This window comes from Drosophila takahashii, chromosome 3L (genome assembly GCF_030179915.1).
Source record: "Drosophila takahashii strain IR98-3 E-12201 chromosome 3L, DtakHiC1v2, whole genome shotgun sequence".
In the NCBI taxonomy this organism is placed as follows: domain Eukaryota; kingdom Metazoa; phylum Arthropoda; class Insecta; order Diptera; family Drosophilidae; genus Drosophila; species Drosophila takahashii.
Genome location: NC_091680.1, coordinates 9,631,910 through 9,655,769, shown reverse-complemented (window position 1 = coordinate 9,655,769; position 23,860 = coordinate 9,631,910). Strand labels below are relative to the sequence as shown.

Sequence of the window (23,860 nt, the reverse complement as noted above, 5' to 3'; positions counted from 1 at the left end):
TTTTAATAAAGCTTAAAAAAGGCGCGTTTATTTAAAAATATTATTCATTATTATTATTTTTTTTTTAAGTGAGTTAGATATAATAATAAATTCAAAATTTGTTTAAACTTATAATACATTATTTAAAAATTTTAACTTCAATACAATTTTGATAGTATAATATCTTAATTTTTATTCACATTTATGGATATGTCAATAAAAAGGACATTAAATTCTAGTTTTGAGAGATTTAATTTAACCTTTTCCATTCCCAATAGTAAAGAACAACCTGCAAATGCCTTGTAATAGTTTGAATATTTATTTCATCAAATGCTTGCACATAAATATATTCATATAGAGATGTATGTATAAGGGTATACAGTTGGGTTAAATATTTGTTTGTATAAATAGTGTATTTTTTGTTGTATTCATACATATAACTGCCAAAGAGCACGTTTGTTTTAACAATAGCCACTTAGGTACTTCTGCGGTTAACGGTCGAATGCAGTTCAAAACACACAAACAACATCTAAAAAAATGCGTTTCGATATTGGCCGAGTTTAATACGTTCGTCTGTCTGTATATACGATTCACGGGTAGATTGTATATAGGAGGGTGGAGATCAGCATATCAATTTTCACTTCATATTACGTTTTTTTTTGTTTTAGCAAAGAACAGGCAACACAAGTTAAACAACATTGAAAAAAATGCATTTTCTAAATATTTTTGTGTTTTTAACGATAACGGTAAATTTCTAGTTATTGTCCTTAGATCTTTTTTTGTTGGATATTCGATTTCCTTTAAGATATATAAGTATTCGATTGGCTTCAATCAGCATTACATTTTGCACTCTTAATTGACTCCTGCCGCAGCATTATCATCACCTATGGAGGGCATCTTTCCATCGGAACCACAAACATTTCCCAGCCAGCTTTGCGATGAAAATAAAACTAAATGAAACGTGTTTCGTTTTGGTTTTGGTTTGGTGTGTAAAAAACTCAAGTCTTTTTAGTGTAAACTAAACTAAAGTCGCGAAAATAAAAATCACAAATCGGTAAAGAATTTCGCTCTAGGCTAAGGACGATGCACGCACACAAAACATGATATTAGCTGCGCTGGCTGTCGCTGCAGATCCTGCTTAGGATGTCCCGATGACGCCGCCAGGTCCTGGCAGCCCACTAGGACGACCGGTCAGATAGGAATCCACTTGGCGGGCTGCCTGGCGACCCTCGGTAATGGCCCAGACGACCAGCGACTGGCCACGCCGGCAATCTGAAAGAGAAAAAAAAGGAAACAGTCAGTTAATTATTTTAAATTATAAAAACACCCTATAAAGTTAAACAGTAATTAGTCGTCAAATTAAGTTTTTATGGTCAACAATTTACCCCATCAAGTTTAAAACTTGACTGAGCAAAGCCAAAAGCGAAAGTGTTTCTTATGAAACTTAAGAATTCGCGTACTTTTTATGTAGGATTATTAAAAAATATTTTGGAAAAATTCTTTAAGAATTCTACAAATTTTTTCCACGATAATTGGAGTTGGTACTGAAAAGTTTTTTTTACAAAAAGTTGAGTAAAATCCCATCAAGTTTAAAACTTGGCTCAGTAAAACCAAAAGCGAAGTGCTTCTTATGAAACTTAAGAATTCGCGTACTTTTTAAAGGGGATTTTTCAACAAAATATTTTTAAATATTCTTTAAGAATTCTTGGTATTGAAAAGATTACATATTTTAAATAAGTAGGGTCCTATTTACAAAAAGTTGTCTTAAATATAAATCATAAAACTCACCGCCCGCTGCAAAGACCTTCGAGTTGGAGGTACCATACTGTCCGTTGGAGGCCTTGATGTTGCCACGCGGGTCTAGCTCCAGGCCCAGTTCGCCGGGCACCGTCTTCTCCGGCCCCAGGAAGCCCATGGCCAGAAGGATGAGGTCGGCCGGGAAGTACTTCTCCGATCCGGCCACCTCCTGCATGCGCCACTGGCCCGTCTCCGTCTTGGTCCACTCCACCTCGACGGTGTTCACGCCCTTGATGGCGCCATTCTCGCCCACAAACTCCTTGGTGGTGGTGCAGTACTGGCGCGGATCCTTGCCCCACTTGAGCTTCACCTCCTCGTGTCCGTAGTCGACGCGGAAGACCTTCGGCCACTGCGGCCAGGGGTTGTCCTCCGCCCGCTTTTGCGGCGGCTCCGGTAGAATCTCGAAGGTGGTGATGCTCTTGGCACCCTGACGCAGCGAGGTGGCAATGCAATCGCATCCGGTGTCACCGCCACCGATGATGATCACATCCTTGCCGGCGGCCGAGATTATGTCGTTCTTGCCGCCAAGCTGCTTCTTCTGCTGCGCCTCCAGGAACTCCATGGCGAAGTGGATGCCCTTCAGGTCGCGGTTGGCCAGCGGCAGGTCACGGGGCCAAGTGGATCCAGTTGTCAGGAGAACGGCATCGTACCTGGGGAATATAGTCGTTGTAATAAGTATCAAATTTTAAATAATTTACACACATAAAGAAAGAACGTTATAGTTTAATACCAGATAAAGGGAATAAGCTGCAAAGCAACATCTAGATTTTGACTTTGATTGTTCATAAGCTCTTAATGAATGGTCGGATTTGTCAAATTTTTTTGTTTGGTTAGATGGTTATTAAGAATTGAAACAAAGCCTCGCTCTCACTTTTATGAAATCTTTAAAAATGTGGGCGCTCCACCAATCCCTTCGAAATACTCAATCTTGTAGCAGCTGCTCAGCTTAAGGAAGTGCGAGGGAGATGGAAATACAGAAGCTGCAAATCTACACTTTGATTGCTCATAACTTCTTAGTGAATGATCGGATTCGTGAAATTTCTTTACGGTAAGATGGTTATTTATAATCGAAACAAACCCTCGCTCTCACTTTTATGAAATCTTTTAGAATGTGGGCGCTTCACTAATCCCATCGAAATACTCACTCTTGCAGCAGCTGCTCGGCCTTGAGGTCCTTGCCCACATAGACATTGGTGCGGAACTCGATGCCCTCGTCGGCCATCAGGTCCACCCGCCGCTTGACCACCTCCTTGGACAGCTTCATCGTGGGAATGCCGTACTGCAGCAGTCCGCCGACGCGATCGTTGCGCTCGAAGACGGTGACAAAGTGACCGGCGCGGTTCAGCTGCTGGGAGGCGGCCAGACCGGAGGGTCCGGAGCCCACAATGGCCACTCGTTTGCCGGTGCGCACCTCCGGGATCTCCGGCTTAATCCAGCCCTGCTCGAAGGCGTGATCGATGATGGCGCATTCGATGTTCTTGATCGTGACCGCCGGCTCCGAGATGCCCAGGACACACGAACCCTCACAGGGAGCGGGACAAACGCGACCCGTGAACTCTGGGAAGTTGTTGGTCTGCAGCAGCTGACGCAGTGCCTCCTGCCACTCGCCGTGGAAGACGAGGTCGTTCCACTTGGGAATGATGTTGCCCAGCGGACAGCCCGTCGAGTTGGACTGACAGAAGGGCACGCCGCACTCCATGCAACGGGCTGCCTGAACTTTGAGGTTCTTCCTCACATGCGGGAAGTTGTAGACCTCGTCCCAATCCTTCTGACGCTCCCCAGCATCGCGGTAGGGTGCCGCCTCCCGCTTGTACTTGACAAAGCCGCGCGTCTTGTCCAGCACGCGATCGGCGCGCTTCTGCTCGAGCGCCACATCCTGGATGGCCTCCTCGATGTCCTTGATGTGCGGTTCGTGCGGCTTGCCATTGCCATTCTCGATGGCCGATTTTAGGGGCTTCTCCACCTGCTCCGCCTCCTGCTCGGCCATGTCCTTGAGTGCCTTCTGGTATTCGTATGGGAAGACCTTGACGAACTTGCCCTGCGCCTCGGCCCAGTTATCCAGCAGCTCCCTGGCCACCTTGGAGCCCGTCTTCTCGATGAAATCGGCGAGGAGTTCCTTCACCAGCGACACATCCTTCTCCAGCTCCAGCGGCAGGAGCTCTACGCTCTCTGGATTGACTTTCGGCTTGAAGGAGCCATCCAAATCGTACACATAAGCAATGCCACCGGACATTCCAGCTGCAAAGTTGCGACCCGTGAGACCGAGGATCACCACCAGACCACCAGTCATATACTCGCATCCGTGATCGCCCACGCCCTCAACGACAGCGGTTACTCCAGAATTGCGGACGCAGAAACGCTCGGAGGCAATGCCCCGGAAATAGGCGGTTCCCTCGGTGGCTCCGTACAGACAGACATTGCCCACGATCACATTGAGATGCGATTCGAAGGGAGCCGTGTCCTGGGGAGTGATGACCACGTTGCCACCGCACAGACCCTTGCCCACATAATCGTTGGCATCGCCCTTTAGGGTAACATTAACGCCACGGGCGAGGAAGGCGCAGAAACTCTGGCCAGCAGATCCCTCCAGGAAGATGTCGATGCTCTTGCCGGCGGGCAAGCCAGCCTCTCCATATTTGCTGTAAGAAAAAGGGATTTCAATTATATTATGATATATTATTAAAAATTATTCCCCAAACCCACCAGGCAATATGGTAGCTGAGCGTGGAACCAAAGGCTCGCTCTTCATTGTGGATGCGCATCTTGACGGTCACATTATCATCAGCTCCGCTGAAGATTTGCTGAGCCTTGGCAATCAGCTGGTTGTCCGAACGTTTCTCCAGCTGGAAGTCCTGCTTGACGGAACCGCCAACGATATTGGTGCCCGGACGCAGCTCCAGAGCTGGCTGGAGGAGCAGCTTGAGGTCCAGGTTACTGGCCTTGGCATCGCGTTGACTGGCCACACGGAGCAGATCGGTGCGACCGATGAGGTCCTGGAACTTGCGAATTCCCAGACCAGCCATTATTTTGCGAATCTGGGTAAAAAGCAGGGAATTAGTATATTTAAAAAAAATTTAAATTAAAAAAAATGTAATTGGTAAAATTGACCTATACGGATAGTTACATAACTATTAAAAATAGTTACTTTTATTTGGTTTTTGCTTTGGGTGTGTGTCGTTCATAATTGTGTGAATTTGACAAATATCGTTTTTACATGAAATACTCTTTTTGACCAGGTCAAATTTACCTGGCCCACATATCAAATTAAAATTGATTTTAAATAATGTAAAATCGATCAACGTTTCATATGGATTTTTCTTTGGGTTGTTTTTGAAATATCATGAAAAAAGTAATGCTACTGAAATCACTTTTCATTACCATTGTAAAAAGTAATGCTACTGAAAAAAAATTTCAAATACTATTTGTAACTATTTAACTGGTAGAACTGACAATTTTTGTGGTTGGGGACTGTTTGACAATTATATTGATTAATTTTACCAACTCTTTTTTTTGTGTGAATGATTAATAATCTTACATCCTCGGCCAGCATAAAGAAGAAGTTGATAACGTGCTCTGGCTTGCCGGTGAACTTCTTGCGCAGCTCCGGATCCTGGGTGGCTATGCCCACTGGACAGGTGTTCAGATGACACTTGCGCATCATGGTGCAGCCTTAAATTAAAGATTATTAAGTAATTAATTTAAATAATTAAAAAGAATAATTAAAAAAACTCACCCATGACAATTAAAGGAGCCGTACTGAAACCAAACTCATCGGCACCCAAAAGAGCGGCCACCACCACATCGAATCCTGTGCGCAGCTGTCCATCGGCTTGTACAATCACTCTATAGGATGCAGGTGATTAAGAGTTCCAGTTCCAGACCGTTTAGAGTGGGAAGACACGACATAGAAAGGAAGGCAACGTTAGCAAACTCAACCCCCAGTTAGGATCAATGTAATGAGAAGAAATTACGAATGGAGCACAGCGCGACGATCGTGATCGAGTGAGCGATTGAGTGGAGTGGAGTAGAGCGAGTGGACTGGAGTTTGGATTTGGACTGGATCGATCGAATCGTGTTTATTCAGCCGGCTGGAGCGGGATCTGTCTGGATATCAATGGGTTTCAATCCGTTTCTTTCTTTTTATTGCATCCATTTCATCACTTCCATGGGTTCACTCTTTATAGAGACACAGGGAAAGACATAATTCTCTCTTCTGCTGGACAAGATTCGCCCTCGTCATCGTCATCGTCCTCCTGCCCACCGCCCACTGGCCACATGTACGAGGAGTTTCAATGGGGTTGTGTAGGGGGATCAGCCCAACTTTCCGATGATCAATGGATCTCTGCTTTTTGGGAATACATGTTCTGAACAGGTTTTCCAACGCTGTCATCTGGATAACCAGGCACTTTCAGTAATATGTATCGGTTCATATGATTAGTAACAACAAGAGGAGAGAGCGGGGCGGGCTTCTCCTGGTCGGGGGAACTTACCGTGATCTCAGATTGTTCAGCACCAGCACCTGATGCGTTTCGGCCACGCCCAGTTCCCAGGGAAGTCCGGCATTCTTGATGCCGGTCCAAGAACTGGCGCCGGTGCCACCATCATGTCCGGATATAACGATATGCTCCGCTTTGCCCTGTAGATAAATCAAAAGAGTTATAGATTTCCCTTGTAATCCAACGATTCCCAACCCACCTTGGCAACTCCGGAGGCCACCACACCTACGCCCACTTCGGACACCAGCTTCACACTGATGCGAGCATTCGGATTGGAGCACTTCAGATCGTAGATCAACTCGGCCAGATCCTCAATGGAGTAGATATCGTGATGCGGCGGTGGCGAGATTAAACCCACACCGGGCACCGATTTTCGGGTCTTGGCAATATCCTTGGTCACCTTGTAGCCGGGCAGCTCGCCACCCTCACCCGGCTTGGCTCCCTGGGCCATCTTGATCTGCAGATCATCGGCATTGGCCAGATAGGAGGCCGTAACGCCAAAGCGACCCGAAGCCACCTGCTTGATGGCCGATCGGCGGCTGTGATTGGGATCCTGGTCTACAGAGAGATATCGAAGTTAAAGATATATTTCAAATGCACATAAAAGAAGCATGTTCCCGTAAAATCGATCAGGCCATGTAAATTTCATGTCAAAACCCATATCGTTTTTACATGAAATACTCTTTTACACCACGTCAACTTTAACTGGCCTCTTATCAAATTAAAATTGATCTTACATAATGTAAAATCGATCTACGTTTCATATCAAGGTAAAACCTACTCAAATAACGATCCGAATCCTCGCCACCTTCACCGGTGTTGCTCTTGCCGCCAATGCGATTCATGGTAATCGAAAGGGTCTGATGGGCCTCCAAGGAGATGCTGCCAAAGCTCATGGCGCCAGTGGCGAATCTATAAGGGATTATCAAATATATGTAGTTACTATAGCAAACACTATGTTATCCCTACACACAAAAGAAAAGCATGTTCCCGTAAAATTGATATGGTCATGTAAATTTCAGGGCATGCAAAACCCATATCGTTTTTACATTAATTAAATTTTCTATTTTCTTTACCTATTTTTTAAGCATTTATGTAATTTTCTGTAAAATGACTTTGTTTCTAAATGTCCAAATAATTATTGATTGTTTCTTTAAATGATATTGTACCTATAGTAATTTTGTAATTACCAAAAAGTGACCGATTTTAATCAAAAAGACAAAATAAAACGAATAAATAAAATACTCTATTAGAGCAGGTCAAATTTACCTGGCCCCATATCAAGTTCAAATTGATTTTAAATAATGTAAAATCGACCTACGTTTTATATCAATTTTATTGAGTGTGGATCACCTACCGTTTGACAATCTCGCTGGCGGCTTCCACTTCGGAGATATCAATGCTTTGCCGATCGGTGACAAACTCCAGCTGCCCACGAAGAGCACACTTCTTCACACTGTCCAGCGTGGTCTTCTTGAAGGCCTCGAAGGCGTCCAGATTCTTGTTGACCGCCGCCTCCTGCAGGCTGCCAATGGAGGATGGCTCATTGATGTGAGCCTCGCCGCCATGACGCCAGTGGTACTGGCCAGGATTGCGCAGGATGCGGGTGTCCGGAGTGGCCTTGCCGTAGGTAAGTTGATAGCGCTGCAGGCCCTCCTTGGCCAGAATCTCCAGGGTGACGCCACCGATGCGACTTTGGGTGCCGCGGAAGCACTTGGTCACCAGATCGCTGCCCAAACCCACGGCCTCGAAGATCTGGGCGCTCTTGTAGGACTGCAGCGTGCTGATGCCCATTTTGGCCATTACCTTGGCTATTCCCGTGTCAATGGCCTGGGCGTAGGCGGCGTAGATCTGCTTGTCGCTGACCTCCGGGCCAATTACCCCGTCATCCCGCAGAGCTTGGGCCAATTCGAAGGCCAGATACGGACAGATGGCATCGGCACCATAGCCGAGGAGCACACAAATGTGATGGACCTCCCGGGCCTCGGCCGTCTCCACCACAATGCCCACCTTCATGCGCTGCAGCGTCTCGATGAGATGATGATGCAGTGCACCCAGTGCCAAGAGGGCTGAGACAGCCACCTTGCCGCCGATTCCTGCTCCACGATCGGAGATCACCAGCAGCTGGTAGCCCGCCTGAGCTGCCGCATATCCTTCGCGGCACACACGATCGATGGCATCGAGGTAACCTTGGACGCCCTCAGAGTGCTGGAATGTGATGTCCAGGACCTTGGTCCGCCAGCCGCGGTGCGTGTTCCGCTTGAGCAGCTGGGTATCTGGAATGCTCAGTATGGGATTGGTGAGCCAAATGCGATGCACCTGCTGGGCCGAAGGCTGCAGGAGATTGGCCTCCGGTCCGAGGGGGCACTGCATCGACATGACCACCTTCTCGCGGAATGGATCGATGGGCGGATTGGTCACCTGGGCGAAGAGCTGCTTGAAGTACTCGTACGGGATGGGCTGGAAGTTGGACAGACAGGCCAGTGGAGCATCGTTGCCCATGGAGCCGAGGGCTTCCTTCCTGTAAGGGGATAGATTTTGGTTATATTTTACTTTTCACAAAAAAAAACCATGTTCCCGTAAAATCGATATGGCCATGTCAATTTCAGGTCATATCGTTTTTACATCCTTCCTGTAAAGTTATAGGTTTTGGTTATGTTTTACTTATCACCCTCTACGAAAAAAAACCATGTTCCCGTAAAATCGATATGGTCATGTAAATATCAGGTCATGCAAAACCCATATCGTTTTTACATCCTTCCTGTAAAGGGACAGGTTTTGGTTATATTTTACTTATCCCCCTCTACAAAAAAAAAACCATGTTCCCGTAAAATCGATATGGCCATGTAAATATGAGGTTATGCAAAACCCATATCGCTTTTACATGAACTATTTTTTCGACCAGGATAAATTTACCTAGCCGCGTATTAAATTAAAATTGATCTTTCGGCCGAAGGACTTATGTTTCCAGTGCCATTTTTCCATTAAATTTAGTATTGTATACTAGTTTTAATTTGACAAAATAAATAAAAAATTGATCTTAAATAATGTAAAATCGATCTACGTTTCATATCGATTTTTTTGGGTGTATAAGAAGTTAACTCACTTGTTCTTAAACATGGGAATGAGCAGCATGTTGACCGTCTCGGTGCTGTAACCAAACAGAGAAAGTCTGGGATCGAAGATGCCCCTCTGGGAGGCGGGCAGCTTGGCCAGCTCATCCACAGGCGGAGTATTCAACACATTCGCATTGCGAACCTCGTCCAGGGTAATCTGTTTGTGAGTAGAAAAATCCCAATTAAATTTTATGATTCATATTTTAACATAATAAAACAGGAACCAAAGGGCATGCAAAATGAAACGCAACGGGGGAGGCAAAAACGGAGCTACTACTACTTTTTGGAGGGCCAAAGGACTAGGGGCCAGGAACTGGGCTTCTTAACTCACCATCTGCATCAGTTGCACAACAAAATTAACACACAGATTGAGATTAGGGGATAGCGTGAGAGAGAATGGATAAATTTAGACCAAATAGAGATTATTAGATCATTAGTTTTTCGAAATTTTGTGTCTGGAGATGAGTTTGTGTTTCTCTAGATGATTAGTGGGAATCGATATGTGTATCGTATTTATTGGACAATAATCTTGGGAGTTCTATGAAATTTAAGAAATATTCTTAGTAATAAAATCTTGGTATTACTAAAAACTGATTAAAGATCATAGCTCTCCCAAGATTTCTGAATAGATTTAATTTATCAACCAATAAATCACCTTCTGCTGCAGCCACTCGGAGTGAGGCCTCGACTTGGCGATCTTGGCCTTCAGCTCGATGTCCTGGATGAGCTTCTTCTCCTTGGTGTCCACCAGCAGCATCCTGCCCGGCTTCAAGCGGCTCTTCAGGGTCACCTGCGACGGGTCCACATCGTAGACACCCACTTCGGAGGCCATGACCAGCACGTTCTCCTTGGTCACATAGAAGCGAGAGGGACGCAAACCATTGCGGTCCAAGACGGCTCCAATATAGCGACCATCGGTGAAGCTGATGAGGGCCGGACCATCCCAGGGTTCCATCACACAGGCGGCCCACTGGTAGAAGTCGCGCTTCTCCTGCGGCATCGTCTTGTCATTCTGCCACGCCTCCGGCACCATGGTCATCACCGATTCGGGCAGCGATCTATCGCTGGCCATGGTCAGGAACTCCAGCACGCAATCGAAGCTGCCGGAGTCCGAGAGATTCGGCTCCACCACGGGATACAGCTTCTTCAGCTGATCCCCAAACAGATCGGACTGCATGACACCCTCGCGAGCCTTCATCAGGTTGACATTTCCCCGCAGCGTGTTGATCTCACCGTTGTGGGCCAGCACCCTCAAAGGATGAGCCCTTTCCCAGCTGGGAAAGGTGTTGGTGGAGAAACGCGTATGGACCAGGGCCAAGTAGGTCTCGAACTCAGGGTCCTTGAGGTCCGTGTAGTAATCCCACAACTGGTCCGAGGTGAAGAGACCCTTGTAGACCACCGTGCGATCGGACAGCGAGCAAATGTAGAACCGCCGGCCCGGTTTGATCAGCTCATGGCTGGCCCTTTTCCTCAGGACGAAGACCTGCCGTTCGAAGGACTTCTCATCGCTTCCCTCGGGACGACGGACGAACACCTGACGCGACAGAGGCTCCGACTTGCGGGCCACTACGCCGATGGCCGACTGCTTGGCCGGCACAGTGCGCCAGGCAATCACCTCCAGTCCCAGGCTCTTGGCCAGCTCATCGAACTCCTTCTCGGCGGCGGCGTGCTGGGCCTCATCCAGGTAGAAGATGCCCGTGGCATAGTCACCCAACTCCGGCAAGGTTACACCCTGCTTGGCACTGCAAAAATAAGAAGATTAAACCGTTGTTGTAAGTAAAATTCAATTAAAATTATTTCGAAAATGATAAAAAATTTTTTTTTTAAATTTTTTTGTTTTATATATTTCATATTCATATTTTTAGATATAAATATATTTCTTAAGTTCTATAAAATATTGATTAATTGGATATTTATGTAATCATAAATTTATTATAAATATTAACTATTTAAACTTCTTTGAAAATGATAAAAAGATGACAAAAAAAAATGTATTATTATTATATATTTTATAATCATATTTTTAGAAATAAATATATTTTTTAAGCTCTGAAAAATATTGATTTATTAAATATTTATATGATCATTGATCATACATTTATTATAAATATTAAATATTAAAGCTTCTTTAAATTAATATAATAAACAATTCTATACAATTTTTTCTATAAGAAATCAAAGTTCGCCACTTTTATTATGAAAAAGAATCTATAGCTTTCCAGTTTCTAGATAAATTCTTTGCTCCAATAGTAATGCGCCATTAAATCGCTTTTAGTCAGGTTTCCATTTGGTGCAAGTGAATCCAAGTCGCCCGGTTCAGTTATTCAGTCGTTCATTCATCGCGCCATTCCAAATCAACGGCATCCATTGAGCACTTGTGACGAAACGAGTGCGCCACAAGTCGCACCTTATCAGCATCTTTCTATGGAGAAGCTGTCAGCCGAACAGCCGTCACAACCTATAGCCACACAACCCCACATACCTCCCATCCCGCCCACCGGTCCGCTTAATTCGTCTGTCCACCTGTTATTGTCATTCAGACAGGCAATTTTGTACTGAGAACAATTACAATTTATTCAATAATAAATTAAAAGATGAATAAATTTAGGAATTTTGAATTTGCATTTTTAAAAGTTTCTTTTTATTCAGAAACTAAAAGGATCCAAAAAAGCTAAATTAAATAATAAAAATGTTTTTCACAAATGAACTTATAAGTTTAATAACTTAAGATCAGTTATGAAATTTAAGAGAAATTAAATTATATTTAATATGAATTCTTAAACTGAATCAATCAAGTCTTTCTTCAAGTGCATTTCAGTCTGATCTGAGCTTATACTGTAACCGAAGCTTGTTCTTATTACGTCTCAGAATTCCGCTCGATCCGATGGACGACGTACTGCCTAAGTGTTTTGCCATATTTTTCGCAATTAGTCCAAGACTTAAAGCGGTCCTTGAACTTGGCATTCGCCGACTTGTTGCTCTCAGATTGCAATCTAAAATGCTCTCCATCAGTTGGCACGTGCGTGTCTAGAGTGAATTTCATCCTCTCCGATTGGCATGCAAAGTATTTCACAATTTCTTTCCTCGAGCGGAACCCCAAAACCTCCAGAGTCCAACAAAAACGGTTCGGACATATCAATTAAACCCTCGGCTAGACGCTAATAAAACGAGATTTATGGGACTGTCGTGCGACATTACGCGTTTTAATGACCCAACCAGTTGTGACCATCCATCTATCACCTCCTAGATTGTGTATACTATATGGACAGACAGCTGGTCTACTAATTACATAGCAAATAGTTGCAAATTCGCGCCATTGATTAGCGCATATTGAGTTGTAAATCGATTGGACAGTGTAGTTTATATTAGCTGGGGTTCGGAAAATTCGCTTTATAAGGATTTTTATGAAGGCGGGAAAATCGAGCAAGTAATATAAAATAAATAAATGAAATGCCAAAGCTCCTAGCAACCAAAAAATCATTTAAAGTTGAATGAAATATTAAATAAAGGTCAATGTAATTGAGCTATGTCTTTGATTTAAGCGATTTAAATCAGTTAACCTTAATAAAATTGTCAAACAGTCTTTATGAATTTATTTTCTATATATTTTCCTTAACCATTTTTAATATTTAGTTGATGTTATCAGTTATAGATCTCTAAGAACTCCTCTATCTATAGAAATACTTATTTTTGACCTACCTTAAGACACTATTACTATAAAATATTTTTTAAGAGGATTTATAACGCAAGTGTTAACTCATTTAGATTTAATATAACCCGGTGAAATTCCCAAATCGGTCTTTATTAGAATGTCTGATTCTAACCGGACCAAACCTCATTACTATTCACATCTGGTACACTGGATTAAGTGGGAAATTCGAGAGGGCTACGGATGGGGGACCTTGCCGTGTTTTTCCATTTGGCGTAGTTGAGCTAAATAATATAATATATTATTGCGGTACGGAATAATTTGCAACAAGTAATTGGCTGCAAATGGCCTCTATTCTGTTATCCAATTAGGCTAGTCCCTAAAAAACGTTTTATCCCATATATAGCCCATTAAAAATATATATTATACGGGTATGTATGTTTACCGATTCTGGGCAAAGCGTGACGAAAACAAGAACCGTGCCAAAATGCTGTCAAAATAAACAGAAAAAAAACACAAAAAACGTCCGTCGGGAGCAGAGAGCAGATGTTGGATTGTCGGATCTCTATAGGTAGGCAAATACTCTCCGACATATGTACGTACTATATGTACATGACCGTGGCTGGGTCTCGGTCTCCTCATCTCAGTGGGGATATAGCTCTGTGGTTCTGTGAATGTGCCTCATTTCAGCGAACTATTTTTGACGTGCTCGATTTCATTCTTTACGGTACTTTGAGATTTAGCCAATAAACGGAAGTCATCTCTAAAGGCCAAGTGCTTAGAGTAATGCCCTGCCTAAGCTATCTTGAAAGTAAATCATAAATAATGTAAATGCACAATTGAATATAGCTTACATTGTTGCATTCAGTAGTTAAACGTAGTCAATAAATCTCACTTTAAATTGTTACGTGATTATTCTTGCTCAGTGATTTTATTGGGGCTTTTTATTAATGACCGTTTCATAAAATTTAATTGGTAGTATTATCCCAAAATTTTATTTCAATTCCATTTATAAAGATAAGGTAAAGTGACTATTAAGAGTGTGGGTTTTAAGAGTTTTTAAGGGTTTTAAGATATAATTGTTTCTAATTTAACATTACAACATTATTTAGAAAAGGTATTTTAAAATACAAACTTATTAATATATTCTCAGATCCGTCAAGATTTGTAAACAAGTTTATAAAATAAAAAAGTATTTCGCAGTTTGTCAAACGTAATCCGAAATAAAAAGAACTTTTCATAGAGAGTAGATCCTAACTGATAGACAGCGACAAACGACAAGACAGCTTTGAGTTATTTTCGTATTTCGCGCACGAGATCGCGGCGATATCGTTTCGCTATGCCCCCCGGTCCATCGACAGGTCCCGTGTAAGCGGTTCGTTCATCAATGGCGACGGCGCCAGAGGAACCGGCATAAATAAGCATATATTCAATGCTTATACATATCTTTATATACATAGGTGGAACTTACAGAGCCTTGAAATAGAGTCCGTGAGGAATGGAAGCCAAGACGCCAGCGCCATCACCAGTGTCATTGTCACAGGCGCAGGCGCCGCGGTGATTCATCCGTTCTGACAGGGTCTGGGCATCACGTAGAATCTATAAGTGGAATAAAAAAAAAATACATATTTTTACTCATAATGTTATAAAGTAAACTTTTAAAAAATGTAGAATAAATAATTTTGTATGTATTTTTTTTTGTTTTAAATTGAAAGAGTGAAACGCTTTAAAAATTGTAAGTAGAATTTTACACTTGCCGTTTTATTTCACTGTTACTTGAAGACAAATAAAAATGTAGTCTTCTATACCGTTTGTATGAATAAAACATTTTCTTAGACAACAAATGGATGTATATTTCAACGGATAAAATAGCGTTCTTATGAATAAAACATTCGGAAATAGTGGAAAAACAAAAAATGAATTTAGATTCTAGTTTTTCGAACAGAAACATTTACCAAAAGTATAGATTTGAAATAAGTTTTTAAGAATAATTGTAAAAAAATCACTTAAATTAACAAATAATGTCTATAGGTATTATTTTTTTATATTTAAGATATAATATAAAATATATATCCTTGATCCTTACCTTGTGAGAGCGCTTGCCATCGATGGCCACGATGAAACCGACTCCACAGGCCTCGTGCTCGTTCTGGGGATCGTAGAGTCCCTGTTTTCCAGGTGCCTCCCATGGCATTTGCTGCTGCTGCTGCTCCTCCTGAACATCCTGATCCTGCTGCCCGCTCAAATGCAATTCATTCGATTCTTCGATATTATCGCTGCTGCCGCCGATGGCCGAATTATCGAAATTATCGAAATCACCGATGGTGGTCGTTGATGTTGTTGTTGTTGCTTCAACAGTTGCACATTCAAATTCGCAATTGTCAGTGATTGTTGGTGCCATTATACGTTGTTACCGTTGCACTTGCTGAAAGTCTCTCGGGATCTAATTTGATTTTCACTCGGTTGATTTTTATGTTTGGTTCTGTGTTTGCGTGTTCACACCGTTTAAAGTTAACAGTTATTTGTGGTTTAATTAGCACTGTTCAATCAGTTTATTGTAGCCTGCAAAAAAATTACAAAATATTTTTTTTAATTTTTATTTATTTTCTGATTTAGCGCAATTGCACTTGAAAAAGATTTTTGCACGTTTTTCAGCTATTTTCTTTCTCTTGCTTTTTGCACTACTTTGCACACACATACATTTGTGCACTGCTAGATAATTTTAGTGTAATTTTCTCTATTTTATCCCGCTGCTGGCACACGCGACACTGACGGCTGCTCACAGGCGAATGAGCGCCGTTGGAGCAACCCAGCAGCGTCGAACCCCCCAGATCAGTCGCTCTCCGCGAAAAGGTGGCACACTCACGCTCACTTGGCTATATGCTATAGCTTCTATATCGCTCTCTCCAAGTGGCCTACGCAATCAGGCGCCTGATTCAATTCTGAATCAATATCATGTAATGCAATTCCGCTTATCAGGAAAATATTTACAGAAGAACTTCACTACCTCGAACCTTTGGAATTAAAATTTTCAGGAAAAATGACAGTTCATTTATTGTTTATTAGTTTTTAGGAATAAACTTTTTTTTTTTAAATATCAAAAATATTGTATAGAAATTTTTGTTTCGAGTAAAAACTTTTGAATGTCTATTTTTGCTACACTGAACTTACAATAGATTTTATTTGCCTAATGTCGTTTGGTTTGTAAACTGAGTAACTCAAGTTCCCACCCCTTCTCCCTAAGCACCTCCTCAGCTGAATGGGCTTCTAAATTGCTCCCTAAATAGACAGTTCGACGATCGATAGACCGTTCAATTGATTGACAGTGTGGTTGAACAATCATTGCATCCAGAAGTGGAGCCTTGAACAATGTGCGCTCACGTAATGCAACAAATCGCCCCATATTTACATTGTTTTATCGAACTAGGAACGGTAGTGGAATCGTTAAACGTTATCAAATGCAATGGGGAATGATTTATACATACAGACAACCCATCGAACGCCGTCACAATCGGCATGCATAACAAAAACAAAATGCTTTAAAATGCGATTTACAATAAATTCAGTCGAGCAATAACAATTTGAAATATGTGAAACGAACAACAAGAAGAATTGTGTTTTTCTACAGAAGCAAAATAAAGACATAAAATCACACAAAATCAGTTGTTGTTTTAGGATTATAATTTTAGATATTTTCATTAATTTTGATGGTGCTCCATCTCAAGGTATTTGACAGATCAGCTCAACAATAAGTGTCAGGCGCGAAATAATATTTTCATTTACATATCTTTCTATGGGGTCTTTCAACTTTTGACCAGAGAAATGCATTTGAAAATACGTATTTTTCAGATACATTTTCTGCTCTTTATAAGCACCGATATAAATAGATTCTCCATTAGAAGATCATGTTTGTCTGGAATTCTTTCTCAAAATTTTCCATTGCGCTTTGCGCTTGATTAAATTTTGGCCAAATACCTTTTCCCAAAATAGCTAATAATTTAGTGGCACTCGTTTAATTAGGGCCACATAAACTAATCAATCAAAAAGCCAAGTGACTAAAAAAAACCTAGCATTAGATAAGTTCCAAGTTCATGGGTTCTATTGCCTCCAATCGGAAATCATTTCCCATCTTATCAAAGACTTTCTATTGTGCTCTGAAGGCGACTGAATCGTATGAATTATAGACATAGGCTGGTTCAAAGTCCCAGAGAGCGATCGAAATTATCTGGTCGGGGCTACAACGTCACATCGCAATCTTCGGTGAACCATTCGGGTGACACATTCTTGCCGTCTCGCCACTTGGGGGCATTCAAGGAGGAGCAGGGATTGTGGGGGGTGCGGAACCGGTTCCCGGCTGCACCTCGCAGATAAGTGCCGAAAATTTGTCAAGCGATAACATTCTCTATTGCGAAGAATCTACCTGGTAGTGGAGAGTATACCTTTTATATACCTATTAAGTTTTTATCTCAGTAAAGATCACAAAATCTTTTCAATAAAGCTATTATTGCTGGAAAAAAAATTAATTAAAACTCATTATCATAAAAGGTATGGGTTGATTAAATTAACTCACTGATCAATTATTAAGTTCTTGAAACAAGGAAACTTTTCCCTTTAAAGAGTATTACAATTTTCTATTAAATGCCTATAACTTTGATTTGCAAGGGGTATCCCAGATTTCGATCAGCATCACCACCCTCGAATTTCTTGTGTTTGTTAGATGTTTTTCCTTTTGGCGGTTTGGTATCAGGCGTTTAGCATGTGCCAGTTGAGTGTCTGCGACTGAGGCAGGGGCAAGAGGAAGACGAAATTCTCTTTCATTATGTTTTATTTTCAATTTTTTTTATAAGTTAATAAACTTTGGCATACCACACGCCCGTGTCCCCCCTGTGATTCCACACACCAGATAAGACTCATTCACGGCACTAGCACGAAGAACCTAATGGCACAGTGAACTTAACTTGGGGGTTTCGATTCGGTGTGGGAAGGTTTTTTCCTTTCGGAAGAATTCACGGGACCGGAGCGCAGAGATTACGGCGTTCCATTGGGGAGCAATGCTACAAGGCGCTATTCACGATTTGCATGCGTGATTGAGAGGAATGGGCTATAAATATACACATGTTCGATTTCTGGCTGCATGCGTAATACAACCCAGGACCGATAAGGCTCGTGAAATGCGAATAGGTGACGTAGATGGGACAAAAGCCCACCACGGGACTCGGAATCTATGATCTGATCTGGGTTCGGTGGAAAAGTTTTGACCCAAGATAAGACCACCCCCTGCGCAAAAAAGAATAGGATATATAGAAAAACAAATTTCGGTAGCTTTTTATGGCTTTAAGAGCCGTAATAAAACTTGATAATCATGACTTGAATAAAATGCATATCTGGGTTTATATATGCAGAAGCAAAGGTTAAAATAAAGTCATATGTTCCTTTAATAGAAAAGATTAGGAATTGCAAAAAATGTCTAGTTAAAAAAGAATATAAAAATGTAGCAAATAGTTAAGGCTTAAAAAGTTCTATAAAAAATTACTCCCTATCTGTTTCTAATGGACAATTTATCATTTCCTTTCCTTAATTCATCACGTTTCCGCCGTTCTCCTTGCATAACTTTCCAAATGCGTCACATCAAAATGACCAATAGATGGCTATTTTCAGAGTACAGAAAATTTGCTGGCAAAACAGATATATATATATATCCTATATCTAGATAAACCGTTGACGCTCGGAGCATAAATTCCTCAGGAATTATGGATCACGTGACAAATGGTATTTACAAATTGCTGTGACATTTCATCGAGTTAAGTGCAGTTAATGCGGATAATGACTATTACTTATGGGTGGAGACACCCTGTTCTTAACTCTGCTTAAAAGTCAACGTAAATATTTAGACGAAAAGAAAGGGGAGAAAAAACAAAAGCAAAGAAATCCAATATGGCAAACAAGTCTGCAGACTACCAGATGAGAATAGATCGCAGAATGGAGAGGAGACCGGATGATATGAAGAGGAGATATATATGTAAATATAGCCAGCACATCCAAAGTCCGAAACGCGCCAGCCGCGTGTGGCCCACATCTACATAGACCCCGGAATAATCGGTGTATTACGATATATACGCACATCTATAGATGCTCCCCCGTGATATATGTATTAATAATGTAAACAAGCGCAGGCAACAAGTTTCAATAACCCCGAATGCCGAAATAAATAAATAGATTATGCGTCGAAAACATTGCGTGTGGTTAGTACGGCAAGCGATGGGGCATGCCACGAGGCCATTGTCGTGGGATAATTACCATCGGCGGTCCTAATGGGTGCCAGGATCCCACAATGAAAAAGCCATTAGCCCCAGAGAACTTTCTTCCGTTGCACAATCTGAAATCGGTGGAGAACTCAACTCCGGTAGCCGCCGTCGCTATAAACTTTGTTTTCCAGCGATTTACGATATGATATAGCTAGAATTTGGCTGGGGGATATGGGGGGTTCTATTGCCGCTATAAATGCGCATTATCTGACCCGGCTGGGCGCTTATCAGGTGGTCGGGGCCAACTTTATTGGTACCCCCGTTGTGTTTTATGGCCTCCAACCTGTGCACTTGAGTCAGCTGTGCAAAGTATTCGACGCGGATTCGAAGGGAATTCCGAAAGGGATCACCTCAATTGCTTTAAAAATAGTTACAATTGGTTTTCATTATCGCCCCCGGTCGACTGTTTAATTAGAGATTCCACTGGGCATCTTGCGGTTTGTTTTTTATTGCGCCTCGGAATTACGTAGAAGTAATTACAATTATGAGAACTTTTTTATCTACACCTACATGGGACGCCGGGGCTGTAAGAGCTGATAATTAACCTTGTTCAATAACCCCTTTAATAACAAAATCAGTCAAATTGCTGATAACTTACTCAAGCTTTGATTGACTGATAAAGATCAATAGATGTTGTTAAAGTTTTGAAACGCGCTGTACTCATTAGGAGGGTCTTAGGTAAAATATTTTAGTAACTAATTAAACTTGAAATGCTGAAGGTCCAAAGTTAAATTTGTGTTTTGGAAGTGCTAACAATTCGTCAATTATCATGAACTTCTTAAGTTCTACAGTGAATAAACATATCATGAAATACTGTTAAACATCAAAGGTATTCTTGATTCTCAGATTTATTGTTAAGTAAGAGTATTAGGTTTAGATAAATTATTTCTTTCCTGGACCTTCAATGGTTAGGCGGTTGAAAACTTTCATGAAATCAGTAGTATAAACAGAAATACGATTTGCGGGTTATTCGAAATTCCAGAGTTGTTATCATAAGTTTCTCACTTACAAACAAATTTTTAAGACACAACATAAATAAAGTTTTATACAGAATTATCTTGCTTACTCAAAATTCCTACTCTTAGCTTACAATATTAGGCCAAAATGGTATTGGTTTTCTGGTAAATATTTAGAGCAATCCCAATACTCATAGCATAGATGTATGATTTAGCATTGAACAAGTTTCCAATTTCTCAGTTTATTTTCTCCATAAATTCCAGTCTGTCCCGAGAAATTTATCGCAGCTGGCTGCTATTTATAGCATAGGTGCGGAAAGTACCCCACCACCCCAATATCGTTTTCCACTCCCTGTCCGCTGCTAATTAAGAGGAGACTACAGTTTGCAGTCAATAAACAAGCTACGTCGCAATTTGCATTAGTTTTCAATGACCGTATGTGGTTGGGATGGGTTGCAGTTCTACCTTTGGGGTAGGTTGCCCGGCCCTTTCAGAGCCCCTTTATCCAAGGTGTCTCCATAACCAGAGCTCTGTAAATAGAATCCAAGTAAATTGCAGCGGGGAGTTGAGTCACACAAAGGGGTACCAGGTTCTTGGGTCGCGAGTTCTAGGTACTTCGGTTTGCAATTTGCCATAAGAGACCTCGGGGCCCGACTTATCAGCAGTCTACCCATCTATAAGTAATCCTAACGATGGAAACTCAATCAAAGTATAACCGTAATTGTTCAAGAGTCAGGGGTACGTCAATAATGTCAACTCAAAAGAAATTGACTCAATCTAGAAATTGTGATCGTTGTTTATATACCCTTATGGTACTTTAAAACTTGTACTTTTAAGGAGAATTCAAGACTTTCCTACAAACTACAGTACAGATAAATTAAAAAAAAATTTAACATTTATTTTATTTTTATAATTTGGTTTTATTCACAAATTGTTTTGAAATTTTTTTGAAATACTTTAATTGGTTAGCCATGACAACAGTGCTAGTTTTGTATTTTAAGGTTAAAATATTATATCACAGCGGCTCCAAATTATTAGTTCCAAGAGTATACTGATTGCTATGTTATCGTAATTGGTGTGGGCACTTGCTTTTTATTCCCATATACACCATTCCCGCTCTCGCAATTCAGAGGCTGCGACGCAATTGAAAAGTTTTCCGTTTGGAAATTCACTGAACCATTAAACCAAACTTGCGGCGCCACCTTATTTCAACCGAGACCGCAAAACATATCCCATTTCAAAGGGGATAAGGAATTTGATTTGAAGGCATGACCACTAAAGTGACTACTCTTCTGACTTTCCATCCAGAATTAGAATGTTTAGCTTTGCATTTCATCTTCACAAATCCGTGATAAGCCAGAAAAGAGCTCTAAACGTACTTAGCCGTATGAGGAGGCTTGGTTCACACTTCCGGGGAAATCTCTCACAATCTTTTCTTAAGTCCTTTGTCTACGGTCTTTTATTTGCTCACTCGGTCTAACGCAATCCTTTTTAAGTGCTGGCAGACAAATACATAAACGGGTAAGAAAAACAAAGACTAACACGTTATCCTTTAGTTTCAAGTGCAATTGAATTGAGAAAGCCTTTCTCTCAGCGGCAAATTACAAAATGCCGTGCTGATTACATAACTGTTATGTCAGGAGAGAAAACCGGGTGGTGAAGTGGGCGAGAGAGCTTGGAGAGCAAACTTGGAAGCTGCCACCCACGCAAAGAGAAGAGAAAGTGTAAATGTCAAAGGGCAGTGACGTAGTAGGGAAAAACTTGGCCGCCTACGCTTATAACATAGCTACTGGAAACAATTTATCGTTATAGTTTTTTATTTAAATACACATGAGTACACTTACTAAAATTAAAATAATACCAAACATTTTAATTTTCAAATTCAATTAAATTAATATTTCAATTAAATTGCTTTTAATTGGAAATTTTTTTAGGTAATCAAATTTAAAAGAAATATAAATATTTTAAGTTCAACCTATTTTTAAATAATTTCAAAGAATGGAGGAAAAAATTCTGTAATAGCTTTTTTTTCTGTGTAAAAAAGGACACTCAAATACAAAGACAGACACACAGTAGCTGTCATTAATTTTGATGCGGCAATTAGGCAAAACTATTTGCGGGATTCGGTGGCCGCAGCCTTTCAGCTGCCACTGTTCTTGGCGAGAGGGAGATGGGATACGGATACTGTGGTGAGGGGAGGAGCAGTGGAGCGGTGAAGAAGAAATCACTGCCATGGCCCTTCGGAGCGGATCGGAGCGGAGCTAACCTTACTCTGACCTTGAAGCGGGAGAGAAGAGCAGCTGTCTGCATCGCACATGTCTGCAGTGGAGCGAAAGGGGGTGTAGCAGGGGCAGGGGCAGGAACAGGGGCAAGAAATAGCGAAACAAGATTCACGAATGAAGCACAGCCCATAAAATAGGCAACGAGCACAGAAGGGGCGGCAAAAGGGGTGGGGGCGCAATCGAGAAGAGAACTTCACTTCGGCAAAAACAAGAACGAGAAGCTTGCGGCAGGACGGCAAAGCACAGTCGAGGACATTTTAATACGTTCATAAGCTTAGATTAGACTTCTTCATTTCTTAATTTATATTTTATTTAAAGTTATCCTGTTTTCTATTTTATTTGATTTTCACCTTTATATTTTTTTAGAGAAAAAACTTTCAAAGTGTGTGAAAACATTTTATTTTAATTTTAATGTTTAAGTAATGTTATTAATATTGTTCTTGTTTTAACAAAATTATAAGAAAATAAAAGAACAAAAATTCCTACCGTGGACTGTTTACATTTCAGGTGATGCCTAAAGTCACAAATAAATCATTAAAATTTAGTTAAAAACTTTATCACTTCAAAGCAATCAACTGTTTTTAAACCGAAACTACTGTAAACAAGTTATAAAATAACAAGCAGCAAGCATTAAAGAAAACACTTCCTTGTCGTAGATCAATTATTTTTAGAGTCCATAAATCACGAGCTTAGACTGCAGCTAGGTTTATGGCCCCCACTGTAAGTTCTGGTGTGGGAGCTTCTGCTCTCCTGGCTGTTCTTCTTCTTCCCCCACTCCCTCCTGTGTTTGTGTGTGTGTGTGTTTCTGTGCGCCATGTAAAATTTATTGATTTTCCAGAGGAACTCCTACGGGAATTGGGGATATATAGAGTGGGAAATAGGGGAGCCCGAAACCCTTATCTCTTCTCCCTGCAAATTTTTTCTTATTTCCTCAACTACTTGTGAATATTTAGCACGATTGGTTTGTATGTGTGTGTTAAGTAATTTGCATATCACATTCTTCTAAGCCACACGAAAAGGAATTCCAAACATTTTTTGTTTAATTTACTTTTAACTTTGCTGATAAACCGATTCACTTTGCACCAATTTCCGAATTTTGCGCTTTCCACAAAACCAACTCAGAGTTTTTCACTTTTCAACTGGCTTTTAGCACTTCCACTTCGATTTGGCTATGGATTTGGATTTATTTTCTGTTTTCCGCGTGTTCAGAATACGTGCGCTTTTTTCAAAAGACCGAATAAGAATGCGAGAATAGGACGAAAATCGCAACGGTTTAGAAA

At 41.3% G+C, this 23,860-nt stretch overlaps 1 protein-coding gene and 1 long non-coding RNA gene across 4 annotated transcripts; one reads left to right on the top strand and one right to left on the bottom strand.

The window, feature by feature from the left end:
* Nucleotides 1-275: 275 nt before the first annotated feature.
* On the bottom strand, nt 276-23,825 carry LOC108059188 (uncharacterized). Of its 3 annotated transcripts, none has more exons than XM_017144309.3 (15): nt 23,629-23,824; nt 15,124-15,599; nt 14,509-14,636; nt 10,044-11,130; nt 9,379-9,545; nt 7,630-8,793; nt 7,054-7,184; nt 6,472-6,830; nt 6,267-6,412; nt 5,510-5,619; nt 5,312-5,445; nt 4,480-4,811; nt 2,922-4,415; nt 1,768-2,426; nt 276-1,251 (listed from the first exon to the last, which is right to left on the bottom strand). In XM_017144309.3, exons 2-15 carry the CDS (start codon nt 15,436-15,438, stop codon nt 1,118-1,120), a joined length of 6,360 nt encoding a protein of 2,119 aa, XP_016999798.2. In that variant the 5' UTR covers nt 15,439-15,599; nt 23,629-23,824; the 3' UTR covers nt 276-1,117. The 3 variants fall into 3 exon arrangements, with proteins under 3 accessions (XP_016999798.2, XP_070071189.1, XP_070071190.1); XM_070215088.1 differs by lacking the exon at nt 23,629-23,824 and adding an exon at nt 15,738-15,816; XM_070215089.1 differs by lacking the exons at nt 276-1,251; nt 1,768-2,426; nt 2,922-4,415; ... (1 more) ...; nt 5,312-5,445; nt 5,510-5,619 and adding an exon at nt 5,901-6,166 and having other exon boundaries at nt 23,629-23,825.
* Nucleotides 21,276-22,189, top strand: LOC138912985 (uncharacterized). Its single transcript, XR_011418542.1, has 2 exons — nt 21,276-21,819; nt 21,893-22,189. It is a non-coding gene; the product is annotated as an uncharacterized lncRNA (long non-coding RNA).
* Nucleotides 23,826-23,860: the final 35 nt, after the last annotated feature.

Bases quoted from the DNA above. Each gene is read 5' to 3' on its own strand.
- LOC108059188 (XM_017144309.3), bottom strand. From the start codon at position 15,438: ATGGCACCAACAATCACTGACAATTGCGAATTTGAATGTGCAACTGTT. The intron at 9,546-10,043 runs GTGATTTATTGG...ACTCACAAACAG, and splicing joins CCGAGTGGCTGCAGCAGAAG to ATTACCCTGGACGAGGTTCG. The intron at 4,812-5,311 runs GTAAGATTATTA...CTTTTTACCCAG, and splicing joins TCTTTATGCTGGCCGAGGAT to ATTCGCAAAATAATGGCTGG.